The 13,689-nt window shown below is 49.5% G+C and overlaps 1 protein-coding gene and 1 pseudogene across 6 annotated transcripts in view; both read left to right on the top strand.

The window, feature by feature from the left end:
* Positions 1–11,039, top strand: part of PDE4A (phosphodiesterase 4A) — a 52,289-nt gene extending 41,250 nt beyond the window's left edge. For all 6 annotated transcript variants that reach the window (XM_053583197.1, XM_053583195.1, XM_053583196.1 and 3 more), the window contains 7 exons: positions 724–822; positions 928–1,092; positions 2,219–2,318; positions 2,466–2,620; positions 3,030–3,152; positions 3,350–3,532; positions 7,122–11,039. In XM_053583197.1, coding sequence (XP_053439172.1) covers positions 724–822; positions 928–1,092; positions 2,219–2,318; positions 2,466–2,620; positions 3,030–3,152; positions 3,350–3,532; positions 7,122–7,847 — 1,551 coding nt within the window. In that variant the 3' untranslated portion in view covers positions 7,848–11,039. The remainder of the gene's footprint in view (positions 1–723; positions 823–927; positions 1,093–2,218; positions 2,319–2,465; positions 2,621–3,029; positions 3,153–3,349; positions 3,533–7,121) is intronic.
* A 53-nt stretch (positions 11,040–11,092) lies between these two features.
* Positions 11,093–11,591, top strand: LOC128580818 (60S ribosomal protein L23a-like; annotated as a pseudogene).
* Positions 11,592–13,689: the final 2,098 nt, after the last annotated feature.

The raw sequence follows: 13,689 nt of genomic DNA on the forward strand, positions 1-13,689 counted from the left end.
AGTAGAGTGCCAGGGCATCACACAGCTCACAGCAACCTCCAACTCCTGGGCTTAAGCGACTCTCTTGCCTCAGCCTCCCAAGTAGCTGGGACTACAGGCCACAACGCCCAGCTATTTTTTGGTTGCAGTTCAGCCAGGGCCGAGTTCGAACCCGCCATCCTCGGTATATGGGGCCGGCACCTTACTGACTGAGCCACAGGCGCCGCCCAGCTGATATGTATTGTAACCTTCTTTGAGCCACCACCAGAGTGTTTCATTCAATCACCTGGTGTTTATTGAGCAGTTACTATGAGCAGTTACTACATTGTTCAGGATTCTGGGGAGACATGGAAAATAAGCTTATCTTTCTTTCTCATGAGCAGTTCAGCTCAGAGGCTGAGCTGTGCTGGGTAGGGGAGGGGCAGCCAAACTGGGTTTCTATCCCAGCTTTGCCATGTGTGAGCTGCAAGATTTTGGAGAATCATGTCACTTCTCTAAGTCTTGGTTGCCTCCCTGTCAAAAGAGATCAAGTGCCTGGTGGATAAGCACTCAAGAGACAGTAGCTGTGGTTGCTTTATTTTTCAGCCCAGGAGGACATTGGCAGTAAATTCTGCTGCTGAACATGTTATCCACGGGTGAACAATAATGGTGCTTCCTTCAGACCAGGGCTTCAAACTCCTAGGGTATGTTCTTGAGGGCCCTGAGCCTTACAGACTCCTGACTTCTGACCTCCATCTCCACTAGGAACTGGAGAACTTAAACAAATGGGGCCTCAACATCTTTTGCGTGTCGGACAATGCAGGAGGTCGCTCCCTCAGTTGCATCATGTATATGATATTCCAGGTGATGAGGGCAGTGGAGAATGAACTGGGGTGTGCAGATCACAGGGCAGGGGAGTGGGCACTGAGAAGTGGCAGGGGTTACCACTCTGCCTTTGCCTGCCTTCAGGAGCGGGACCTGATGAAAAAATTCCGCATCCCTGTTGACACAATGGTGACCTATATGATGACACTGGAGGACCACTACCACACGGATGTGGCCTACCACAACAGCCTTCATGCAGCTGATGTGCTGCAGTCCACCCACGTGCTGCTGGCCACACCTGCGCTGGATGTGAGCACCTGCTGCTTGCCCTGTCTCCCCAAGCCCCATTTCTCTTTGTGTCACTAACTGTCCATCTCCAGTGTTCTGCTTATCTCTCTGATCCTGTGTCCTCCATTTCTCTGTGACCCTGTTCTCTATTTCTCATTTCTCTCCAGACTCCTATCTTACGTTATTTGTTTGTTTTTTGAGACAAGGTCTCTGTCACACAGGCTAGAGTACAGTGGTGGCATCACAGCTCACTATAACTTCAAACTCCTGGGTTCAAACTATCCTCCTGCTTCAGCCTCCCAGGTAGCTGGGACTACAGGCATGCACTACCATGTCCAGTTAATTTTTAAATATTTTGGGGCAGTGCCTGTGGGTAGGGTGCTGGCCCCATATACCGAGGGTGGCAGGTTCAAACCCAGCCCCGGCCAAATTGCAACAAAAAAATAGCCAGGTGTTGTGGCAGGCACCTGTAGTCCCAGCTACTGGAGAGGCTGAGGCAAGAGAATTGCCTAAGCCCAGGAGTTAGAGGTTGCTGTGAGCTGTGTGATGCCACGGCACTCTACTGAGGGCAACAAAATGAGATTCTGTCTTAAAAAAAAAAAAATTGTTTTTAAATATTTTGTAGAGATGGGGGTCTCTCTGTGTTGCCCAGGCTGGTCTCACACTCTTGGGGTCAAATGATCCTCCTGCCTCAGCCTCCTGAGAAAATGAGATTACAGGTGTGCACCACCACATCTGGCTAATTAAAAGAATTTTGTAGACACAGGCTCGAACTCCTGTTTTCATGCATCCCCCTCCCAATCTTGCTCTGTCTCATTCCTCTTTTATACTGTCTCTCTTATCGCCATCATTTTTTTTTTTTGAAGCAGAATCTGACTTTGTCACCGTCAGTAGAGTGCTGTGGCGCCACAGCTCAAAGCAACCTCAAACTCTTAGGCTTAAGGGATTCTCTTGCCTCCCCAGTAGCTGGGACTACAGGCGCCAGTTACAACGCCCGGCTATTTTTTGTGGCAGTTGTCTTTGTTTAGCAGGTTGGGTTCGAACCCGCCAGCCTCAGTATATGCATGTGGCCAGCGCCCTAACCACTGAGCTACGGACGCCGAGCCTATCTCCCGTCATTCTAACGTCCATACCTCTCTGCTCCCAGGCTGTTTTCACGGACCTGGAGATTCTTGCTGCCCTCTTCGCGGCTGCCATTCATGACGTGGATCACCCTGGGGTCTCCAACCAGTTCCTCATCAACACTAGTGAGTAGTCCTCCCCGGAGGTGGGATGGGCAGGTCAGGGCTTTCAAGAGTGGGGCGGGGTTTTCTTGATAGGGGGCGGGGACTGTCCGGCTGTGGGCAGGACTTCCCCACCGGGGCCCACCCCTGACTGCCGAGGCCCGGCCGCAGATTCGGAGCTAGCGCTCATGTACAATGACGAGTCGGTGCTCGAGAACCACCACCTGGCCGTGGGCTTCAAGCTGCTGCAGGAGGACAACTGCGACATCTTCCAGAACCTCAGCAAGCGCCAGCGGCAGAGTCTGCGCAAGATGGTCATCGACATGGTGGGTGTGGCAGGGTCAAGGACAGGGACAAAGGGTGCGAAGAGAAAGGGAGCTTTTGAGTCCTCGGCTTGGTGGGGGTGGAGGGTGGATCTGAGTCTCAAGGGAGCTCTCTAAAACCAGGTCGGTGGGCAGCGCCTGTGGCTCAGTGGGTAGGGCACCAGCCCCATATATCGAGGGTGGTGGGTTTGAACCCTGTCTCGGCCAAACTGCAACCAAAAAATAGCTGGGCGTTGTGGCGGGTGCCTGTAGTCCCAGCTACTCCAGAGGCTGAGGCAAGAGAATCGCCTATGCCCAGGAGTTGGAGGTTGCTGTGAGCTGTCATGCCACAGCACTCTACTGAGAAAAAAATAAATAAAAAAAAATAAAACCAGGTCGGTCAGTGGCCTCTGTGATGCCCCCTTGCCCACAGGTGCTGGCCACGGACATGTCTAAGCACATGACTCTCCTTGCTGACCTGAAGACCATGGTGGAGACGAAGAAAGTGACCAGTTCGGGGGTCCTCCTGCTGGACAACTACTCCGACCGCATCCAGGTGCCCCCCCCCCACCGTATAAGGAGACTAGATTCTCTTTTCTCCCTATTTCCGCCCATTTTTTCTACCTGTCTCCTTCTCCGCGCTACCTTTTTTCCTCCTCCTCCCCACTCTCAGATCCCTTCCCCAGGTGGAAGATCAGAAAGCCTGGGGCTCAGCCCCTGAAGACATTCCACCCATACCCCTACCCTGGGCAGGTCCTTCGGAACATGGTCCACTGTGCAGACCTCAGCAACCCCACCAAGCCACTGGAGCTATACCGCCAGTGGACAGACCGCATCATGGCCGAGTTCTTCCAGCAGGGTGACCGTGAGCGTGAACGTGGCATGGAGATCAGCCCCATGTGTGATAAGCACACAGCCTCCGTGGAGAAGTCTCAGGTACAGGTTCAAGTCAATGACAGATGGAGACAGGGCAGGTCTCCATAGGGGTCTCCAAGGCCCAGGATAGCCTCACCTACCCACCACAATGTCAAGTTTTCGTTTGTTTCCTTTTTTATCTTGATGGAAATACGCAACATTTTCTCCGTAGGATGATGATCTGAGAGTCTAGACTCACTATGTGTGGGCTTGCTCTCAGACAGTTCTTTTTTTTTTTTTTTTGAAGACAGTCTTACATTGTCATCTTTGGTAGAGTGCTGTGTCGTCACAGCTCACAGCAACCTCAAACTCTTAGGCTCAAGTGATCCTCCACCTCAGTCTCCCAGAGTGCTAGGATTACAGGTGTAAGCCACTGCACCACACCTTTCAGATCATTCTAAGTCATTTATACCAACCACCATAACATCAGTAACGATACTCACCAGCTCTTATTTATGGGTTGATGTCGATTTAGCCTCACAGTTTCCTTGTAACCTGGCTGTGAATACTTTCTCTGATTTTCAGTGAATTATTATTATTTTTTGTATTGTGAGACAGTCTCACTTTTTCACCCTCTGTAGGGTGCAGTAGCATAATAGCTCACAGCAACCTCAAACTCTTGGGCTGAAGCAATCATCTTGCTTCAGCCTCCCAAGTAGCTACAGCTACAGGCACCCACCACAATGCCCAGCCACTTTTTTTTTTAAGAGATGGGGTCTCACTCTTGCTCAGACTGGTCTCTAACTCCTGGGATCAGGAAATCCCCCCACTTCGGTCTCCCAGAATGCTAGGATTACAGGTGTGAGCTGCCATTCCTGTTCTTCTGTGGATTCTGAAATGATGTGGCTTGTCTTCCTTGTGTGCCTTTTAAATTTAATAACATAAACAGTGGCTCACACCTGTAATCCTAGAACTCTGGGAGGCGAAGGCTGGTGGATCACTTGAGCTCAGGAGTTTGAGACCAGCATGAGCAACAGCCAACCCCATTTCTACTAAAAATAGAAAAACTAGCTGGCATTGTGGCAGGCACCTATAGTGCCAGCTACTGAGGGAGGCTGAGACAGGATGATAGCTTGAGCCCAGGAGTTTGAGGTTGCTATGAGCTATGATACCATAGTACTCTAACTTGGGGGAACAGAGTGAGACTCTCTCTCAAAACACACGCACATGCACATTGACAGTAACATGATCTTGTAAAAGACTTACCCCTAAAATGTGACATAAGAATCTTCCTCTTCCCTCTCTGTGTCCTGCCTTGAGAACCCGGCCTTTTCAGTTTGAGGTGTCTGCCATTCCAACCTGGGTTTTACAGCTGTGGCTTTCATCTTCAGGAATGCCTCTCATGGTCACAGATGTTGCCAAAGCTCTAGCCATTCTGACTATATTCCAGTTCCCAGCACCTTCCATCTACAGGTGCTCACATGGCCACTATCTCTTTGCAAAAGAGGCTGGAAAGTAGAGTTTTTAGGTGGATACATTTCCTCCCACAAGAAAAATCAAGGTTCTGTCACTAAACCAAAGTGATGATGATATCTGAGTGACAAAACCAGCAGTATCCCATGAAGTCGTTTCTGATGTCTCTTTGTTGCAAAAAATGCCATAATGAAGATCTGTAATGTACCATGATTTTTTTTTTTTTTTTTTGAGACAGAGTCTCATTATGTCACCCTTGCTAGAGTGCTGTGGCGTCACGGCTCACAGCAACCTCAAACTCTTGGGCTCAAACGATTCTCTTGCCTCAGCCTTTGGAGTAGCTGGGATTACAGGCGCCTGCCACAATGCCTGGCTATTTTTTGTTGCAGTTGTCACTGTTGTTTAGCTGGCCCGGGCAGGGTTTGAACCTGCCACCCTCAGTGTATGTGGCTGACTCCATAACCACTGTGCTAAGGGTGCCAAGCCAATTTTTTTGTTTTAAGAGGCAGGGTCTTAGTCTGTCACCCAGGCTGGAGTGCAAGTATCACAATCATAGTTCACTATAATCTTGAATTCCTGCGCATAAGTGATCCTCCTGCCTCAGCTTCTTGAGTAGCTGAGTAAAATTACAAGTACATGCCCTGAACCTAGCTAACTATTTTAGGGACAGAGGTTTGCTTTGTTTGATTTTGTTTTTGTTTATTATTATTTTTTAATGTCAGATTAATGAGGTTACAAATGATTAGGTTACATTGTTTGCGTTTGTTAGGTAAAGTCGCTGTTGTAGTTGTGCCCCTTACATTGTGTGAGAACACACCAATCCCCCTCCCTCTTCCCTGTGTTCCTGTGTTTTTTTTTGTGTTTTTTTTTTTTTGTAGAGACAGTCTTACTTTGTCGCCCTTGGTAGAGTACTGTGGTGTCACACAGCTCACAACAACCTCCAACTCCTGGGCTTAGGCGATTCTCTTGCCTCAGCCTCCTGAGTAGATGGGACTACAGGTGCCCGCCACAATGCCCGGCTATTTTTTTTGTTGCACTTTGGCCAGGGCTGCGTTTGAACCCCCCATCCTGGGTATATGGGGACGGCGCCATACCCACTGAGCCACAGGCACCGCCCTGTTTTTTTTTTTTTTTGTAGAGACAGAGTCTCACTTTATGGCCCTTGGTAGAGTGCCGTGGCATCACACAGCTCACAGCAACCTCCAACTCCTGGGCCTAAGCGATTCTCTTGCCTCAGCCTCCCAAGCAGCTGGGACTACAGGCGCCCGCCACAACACCCGGCTATTTTTTTGTTGCAGTTTGGCCGGGGCAGGGTTTGAACCCACCACCCTCGGTATATGGGGCCGGCGCCTTACCGACTGAGCCACAGGCGCCGCCCCACCGCCCTGTTTTTTTGTTTTTTGTTTTTTTTTATAGAGACAGAGTCTCACTGTACTGCCCTCGGGTAGAGTGCCACGACGTCACACAGCTCACAGCAACCTCTAACTCTTGGGCTTACGCGATTCTCTTGCCTCAGCCTCCTGAGCAGCTGGGACTACAGGCGCCCGCCACAACATTCGGCTCTTTTTTTGTTGCAGTTTGGCCGGGGCTGGGCTTGAACCCACCACCCTCAGCATATGGGGCCGGCGCCCTACTCACTGAGCCACAGGCACTGTCCTGTTTTTTGTTTTTTAACTAATCCTCAATTCTTGTATATATGGAGGTGGTAACAGTTTTTATTTATATTTCATTTGTGACTTTTTTTTTCTTACTTGCCCAAGTTTTTGCAGTTTTTGCAGAGGCCAGGTACACTCATGCCTGTAATCCTGGCACTCTGGGAAGCCAAGGTGGAAGGATTGCTTGAGCTCGGGAGTTCAAGACCACCCTAAGCAAAATTGACACCCCATCTCCACTAAAAATAGAAAAATTAGCCAGGCATTGTGGTAGACACCTGTAGTCCCAGATACTCAGGAGGCTGAGGTAAGAGGGTCGCTTGAGCTCAGGAGTTTGAGGTTACTGTGAGCTAGGCTGATGCCCCACCACTCTAGCTGGGTGACAGAGTGAGAGTGTCTCAAAAGAGAAAAAAAGGCAACAAAGTGAATCTGGAGATGCACAATAGCTAGGTCAAATGGTATAAGCCTGTTTTTAATTTTATTAGGCCCATAGTGGAGCCATCTGTCCATGTGCCAACTGATTATACCTTCATCCCCTTCACCAGGTGGGTTTCATTGACTACATTGTGCACCCGTTATGGGAGACATGGGCTGACCTCGTCCACCCAGATGCCCAGGAGATCCTGGACACATTGGAGGATAACCGGGACTGGTACTACAGTGCCATCCAGCAGAGCCCATCTCCACCACCTGAGGAGGAGCCAGAGGGGCCAGGCCATCCACCCCCACCTGACAAGTTCCAGTTTGAGCTAATGCTGGAGGAGGAGGAGGAGGAGGAAACACCTACAGCCCAGACACCATCCCTAGCCCAGGATGCTCGGGAAGGGCAGGGACTGTCCACCACCGAGGAAGGATCATTGGCTCCTGATGAGACCACAGCCAAGCCTGCACTCCCAATGGAGGAACAGGACATGTGTCCAGAGATTGAGGTAGAAGAGGTGTATTTGATGCAGCAGTCACATTCAGAAGGCGGTGCACCTGTAGCCCAGGAGGAGCTCATGTCCCAGGAGGGATCGGTAGATGCTGTAAGCTGTAGCAGCCCCTCTGCCCTGTGTCTTGGAAGCCCCCTTCTGCCTACCTTGAGGACCCCATCCATTTCAAAGGAGGCCCCGGGCCTCCCGGGCCTCCCCTCCACGGCGGCCGAGGTGGGGGCCCACAGAGAGCATCAGGCTGCCAAGAGGGCTTACAGTGCCTGCCCTGGGACCTCTGGGGAAGAGCCTCTGACACTCCTAGCTCCTGGTGGCTGGGAGTCCAGTGGAGACCCCATCTGAGCCCTAGTGCCCCTTCCCTGTGTCCCTCCCGGCTCCCTGGTTCTCCCATGCCCCCACAGCCACCTCCTCTGCTGCCTCAAAGACTCTCAGCCCTCCTGAGAAAAAAGAAAACAGAAAAGTGGGGTTTTTTCTCTTTTCTTTTTATCCCCCTTTCCCCTGCTCCCACTGGCAGGATCTTTTTTTGGAGGTGGGGGCTGGGGAATGAGAGGCTGAGGTCCCAGAGGGATTTTATTTTTTGAATTTTAATTGTAACATTTTTAGAAAAAGAAAAAAAAAAAGAAAAAAAAGGATGCAACACAGCGACTGTAGACACTCCTATTCCTGGTTCTCCTTTTCCACCTCCAACTCCTCCCCCCCTTCCTCCCCATGCTCCCCCACTCCCCAAGTTTAAGGCTGAGTCTTCCAGGCCTCTTAGACCTCTCTATACCTGGGGCCTCCTTCTGGGCTTTTCTTTTGAATTTTGGAGGGTCTTTGATTGAAGCCAGTCAAGAATAGCCATTCTGAACAGGGATGGGGGAAGGGGAGTAGCTTTCACTCTGGGAGGCCCCAGCTCCAGCCCCACTTTGGCTCTTGTCCCCCCTCCCAACAAAAGTCTTCCGCCTCATTTTGCACAACCCTAGCAATACTGACCAGGGGGTCAGCTAGCTAGGGAGGAGCTGTTCACTAGGATGCAAGGGGTAGCATTTTAGGGGCTATGGGCCTGAGATTTGAGGAGGGCCTGAACCCCCCTGCTTGCCACCTGTTTCCTCTTCCACTTTGAGTTCACTTTGAATTTTCTCCATTTTCAGGGGGTGAGGGCAGCTCTTATCCACACACACACCTGTCCCCCCTTCTAGCTGCTTCTCCTCTTGTTTCTGCCTTAATGATTTCCATGGCCATAGGAGAAGGGGGTTGCCATGTTTCCCCACCTGTACCTTGGGTGGGGCAGGGCCAGGCCCAGAGCCCCCATCCTGGCTGTCTCCCCCCTTTCTTGGTATCTTCCATACCCCCCCAGACCCTGACCCTAGCCCCTGACCCTTTGCCCTAGGAGGAAGCAATAATATGCATACCCTCATCCCCCTATCCTGGGCAACCCCTCCCACCCTGGCACCAAAGTAATTTCCCCTTTGTCCTGACCTTGCTGAGCTCCTCCCTATGCTCCCCAACCACCCCTACCCCCCATCTAGCTCCTGAGCAATATGACGGACAGATGCAAGGCCATTTTTCTCCAAGCCATGGGGGACTATTTGGAAGGAAAGACCCCCAACCCCTGTCCCCATAGCCCTGGGCCTGGTTCTGTCACTAGGCAGAGCAGGAACTGTCTCATTCGTTGCCTGTCCTCAACCTAATCTGAGCACATGGTACTGTATTGTCCCCAAATTTTCCCTAACCTTCCATCTGTCTGTCCCCTCCCTGCTAGTGGTGAGCAACCCCCCACTCCCACCCCCACAATGCTGTACAGGGTTCATTTTTGTAGTGAAAGTAGTTTCTGTCCCAGCCAACAACTGGAGTGGGCCTTTTCTTTTCTGTACATATTGTAAGGTTGGTTTGTAAATTATTCTACAGAGGCATAAAGGGAAAAGAAACTTGTTCTTCCTGGCTGACCCATCAGGAAGGTAGGGAGGAGATCTCCTGGAAGGAGAGTCTTGCTCCTGCTGTATTATACAAACTGTACAATAGTCCCGGGAATGGGTGGGCTCACTACCACTGCTATTTTTATGGGAAGTCGCATCATCATCATGGGGGGAGAACAAGGCAGAGCCTGCCACCTCCAACCTCCCCAGGAGCCAGGGGGTGACTGGCGAGATGGACCCCCACCCCAATCAGGACTTCTCTCCCGAGGGTGGGTGCAGGACCTGGTGAGCTGCTTGTATGTTGTTTCATTTTGATGACCAATCGTTCAGTCCACTGATCGATAATCAATCCTTCGATCTTGTCTCTAATAAACTGAGGCTTTCACTGATTCTCCTGGCTGATGTAGCTTCATTCTTCACCTTATTTGTTGAGGTGCTTCCTTCCTGAGGTGTCTGCTGGAGCAAGGGAGGGGGTGCTCTTTCACACCTATCCCCAAGCAGGTAGAACTGTGAGTAGAACTCAGCTAGAAGTAGCCCCCAAGCCTGGGCCAGGTTATACAATGAAATTTCAGACCATGAAAATTTTAAATGTCAAGAAACACAAGTAGCTTTACTTCTTGCTCTCAAAGCATGTCTAATACAACTTTTGAGTCCTTCTAAAACCTAGCAGTTACTTCTGGAAACCTCAAGGGGTCTGAGGGATGCCACCTCCATTACCTGGCTTCCAGGTTGTGATGAAATGTCTCAGGTCAAATTCTGCCTAGCAGACATTAAACTTGATTATCAGGCACAAAAGAATTTACATCTTTAAGTTCCATGGATTCCTAGCATTCTGTCCATGTTAGGTTTGCAACTTTCACATTGCATTTTTAGAAAAAGAAAGAAGCCGGCTGTGGTGGCTCATGCCTGCAATCCTAGCACTTTGAGAGGCTTGAGGTATGTGAATTGGTTGAGCTCAGGAGTTCAAGACTAGCCTGAGCAAGAGGAAGACCCCACCACTACTAAAAAAAAAGAAAAACTGGCTTGGTCCCTGTAGCTCAAGCGGTTAAGGCGCCAGCCACATACACCAGAGCTGGCAGGTTTGAATCCAGCCCGGGCCTGCCAAACAAAAATGACAACTACAACCAAAAAATAGCCAGGCGTTGTGGTGGGTGCCTTTAGTCCCAGCTGCTCAGGAGGCTGAGGCAAGAGAAATTGCTTAAGCCCAGGAGTTGGAGGTTGCTCTGGACTGTGATGCCACCGCACTCTACCCAGGGCGACAGCTTGAGGCTCTGTCTCAAAAAAGAAAAGAAAAAAAACAAAACAAAAACCGAGACAAGAGGATTACTTGAACCCAAGAGTTTGAGGTTGCTTTGAAATATGATGATGCCATGGCACTCAACAGAATGAGACTCTTTCAAAATAAATAAATAAATATATTTTTAAATAGTAAATAAAGAGGCTCAGCACCTATAGCTCAATGAGTAGGGTGCCAGCCACATACACCAAAGGTGGCGGGTTTGAGCCCGGCCCAGGCCTGCTAAACAACAACAACTACAACCAAAAAATAGCCAGGCGTTGTGACGGGTGCCTGTAGTCCCAGCTCCTCGGGAGGCTGAGGCAAGACAGTTGCTTAAGCCCAAGAGTTTAAGGTTGCTGTGAGCCACAGCACTCTACCGAGGTGCTGTCTCAAAAAAAAAAACTTTTCACAAGATGGTGCTGAAAGCGAAGAAGGAAGCTCCTACCCCTCCCAAAGCCAAAGCCAAAGCAAGGGCATTGAAGGCCAAGAAGGCAGAGCTAAAAGGCATCCACAGCCACAAAAAAAAAAGAAGATCCGTACATCACCCACCTTCCGGCTGCCAAAGACTCTGAGGCTCCTCGGAAGAGCGCCCCCAGGAGAAACAAGCTTCACCACTATGCCATCATCAAGTTCTCCCTGACCACTGAGTCTGCCATGAAGAAGATAGAAGACGACAACAACACACTTGTGTTCATTGTGGATGTCAAAGCCAACAAGCACCAGATCAAACAGCCTGTGAAGAAGCTCTATGACATTGATGTGGCCAAGGTCAATACCCTGGTCAGGCCTGATGGTGAGAAGAAGGCATATGTTCGACTGGCTCCTGATTATGATGCTTTGGATGTTGCCAACAAAATTGGGATCATCTAAACCAAGTCCAGCTGGCCAATTCTAAATATATAACTTTTCACCGTAAAAAAAATAAAAATGAAATAAAATAAAAAATAAATAGAGAAAGAAAGAAAGACATATCTTGAAGGCAGGATTCTGTGTTTCTTCAAGCCCACAATTCTAGGTAGCAGACAAATTGAAGCCTCAAAACAGATGGACACATGATGACTCTGGGTTTATACTCTATGTTTTTCTAATCTGGGCATGCAATGAATCTCAGATATTTTAACTCATCTACATATTTGGTAGACTTGATTTTTTTGGTTTGGTTTTGTTTTTTGATGAGGATTGAATGAGCTAATACATGTTAAACTCTTAAAAGCTTGAGTGTTACACTTTTTTTTTTTACAGGTTTGGCCGGGGCCAGGTTGGAATCCTCCACCTCTGGTACATGGGGCCAGTGCCCTACTCCTTTGAGCCACAGGTGCTGCCCTACACTCTTTTTTTTTTTTTTTTTTAAGAGATGGGGGTCTTTCTATGTTGCCCAGGCTGGTCTCCAACTCAAACTCCTAGGCCTAAATGATCTTCCTACCTCAGCCTCTCAAGTAGCTGGGAGTCCAACTATGGCCATCATGCCTGGCCCAATCCACATATTTGAATACAGCTAATTAGCACCCGTCTGGTTTTACCAATAAAACATTTCTGACATTCATTGTGGTAATGTAAAAAACTTCTGGGATTGGGCGGCGCCTGTGGCTCAGTCGGTAAGGCGCCGGCCCCATATACCGAGGGTGGCGGGTTCAAACCCGGCCCCGGCCAAACTGCAACCAAAAAATAGCCGGGCATTGTGGCGGGCGCCTGTAGTCCCAGCTACTTGGGAGGCTGAGGCAAGAGAATCGCTTAAGCCCAGGAGTTGGAGGTTGCTGTGAGCTGTGTGAGGCCACGGCACTCTACCGAGGACCATAAAGTGAGACTCTGTCTCTACAAAAAAAAAAAAAAAACTTCTGGGATTGACTAAGATGTATAGTAGAAATGTTTGTGATGTGGACTTTGCTTAGAATACTGGCTGCCTCTGGGGTTTAATAAACTCGAATGTACATGTACAAGATATTCATATAGGCTTGACGCCTGTAGCTCAAGCAGCTAAGGTGCCAGCCACATACACCAGAGCTGGCAGGTTTGAATCCAGCCTGGGCCTGCCAAACAACGACAACTACAACCAAAAAATAGCTGGGCATTGTGGCAGACACCTGTAGTCCCAGCTACTTGGGAGGCTGAGGCAAGAGAATCACTTAAGCCCAAGAGTTTGACGCCACAGCACTCTATCCAGGGCGACAGCTTGAGACAAGAAAGAAAGAAAGGAGGGAAGGAGGGAAGGAGGGAAGGAGGGAAGGAGGGAAGGAGGGAAGGAAGGAAGGAAGGAAGGAAGGAAGGAAGGAAGGAAGGAAGGAAGGAAGGAAGGAAGGAAGGAAGGAAGGAAGGAAGGAAGGAGAAAACTAGGTAGAAGTTTTCAGGGAATCTGAACTTTGTGCAAAAAGCGAAGAGGAGACAAATTTTCCCCAGGGTATTTCAAAGGGAGGCAGAGTTGGGGAAAGGTTGTTAGGCTAGAGGTCAGGAGGCTACAGCACCAATCCCAGCCATTAGGGGGTGGTGAATGCCCCTGGGCAAGACTTCTGCTCCAGCCCTCAATTTACCCAAGTGATATCTAAAATATCTCCTCTGGGATGTAGGACTGTGAATGTAGGTCAAAGGGTATCAGTGATACGTGACCACCAGCTGGCTCTTTCAAATTCCCCCAGGTGGAGAGTTCATCTTCCCTTAGGCAAAGGTGACCAAGAGCAGTGGGGCCTTGTAATATGAACAGGCCAGGAGACCTGAGGAAAGGAGTGAAATCCCTTCATTCTCTAAAGTTCTTATCAAGGCCAGACATGGTGATTCACACTTATAATCCTAGCATTTTGGGAGGCCGAGGTGGGTGGATCACTTGAGGCCAGGAGTTTGAGACCAGCCTAGGCAACATAGCAAGCAAGACCCTGTCTCTTGAACAAAAAAAAAGAAGAAGGAAAGAAGAAAAACAGTTGACATCAGCCCCTTGCAGGCTATATGGTCTTAGGCAAAGGGCTCTGCCTCTACCAGCCCTGCCCTCTGCTGAACTTTCTAGGTTCATTATCTACTGACT

This window comes from Nycticebus coucang, chromosome 3, assembly GCF_027406575.1.
Source record: "Nycticebus coucang isolate mNycCou1 chromosome 3, mNycCou1.pri, whole genome shotgun sequence".
NCBI lineage: Eukaryota > Metazoa > Chordata > Mammalia > Primates > Lorisidae > Nycticebus > Nycticebus coucang.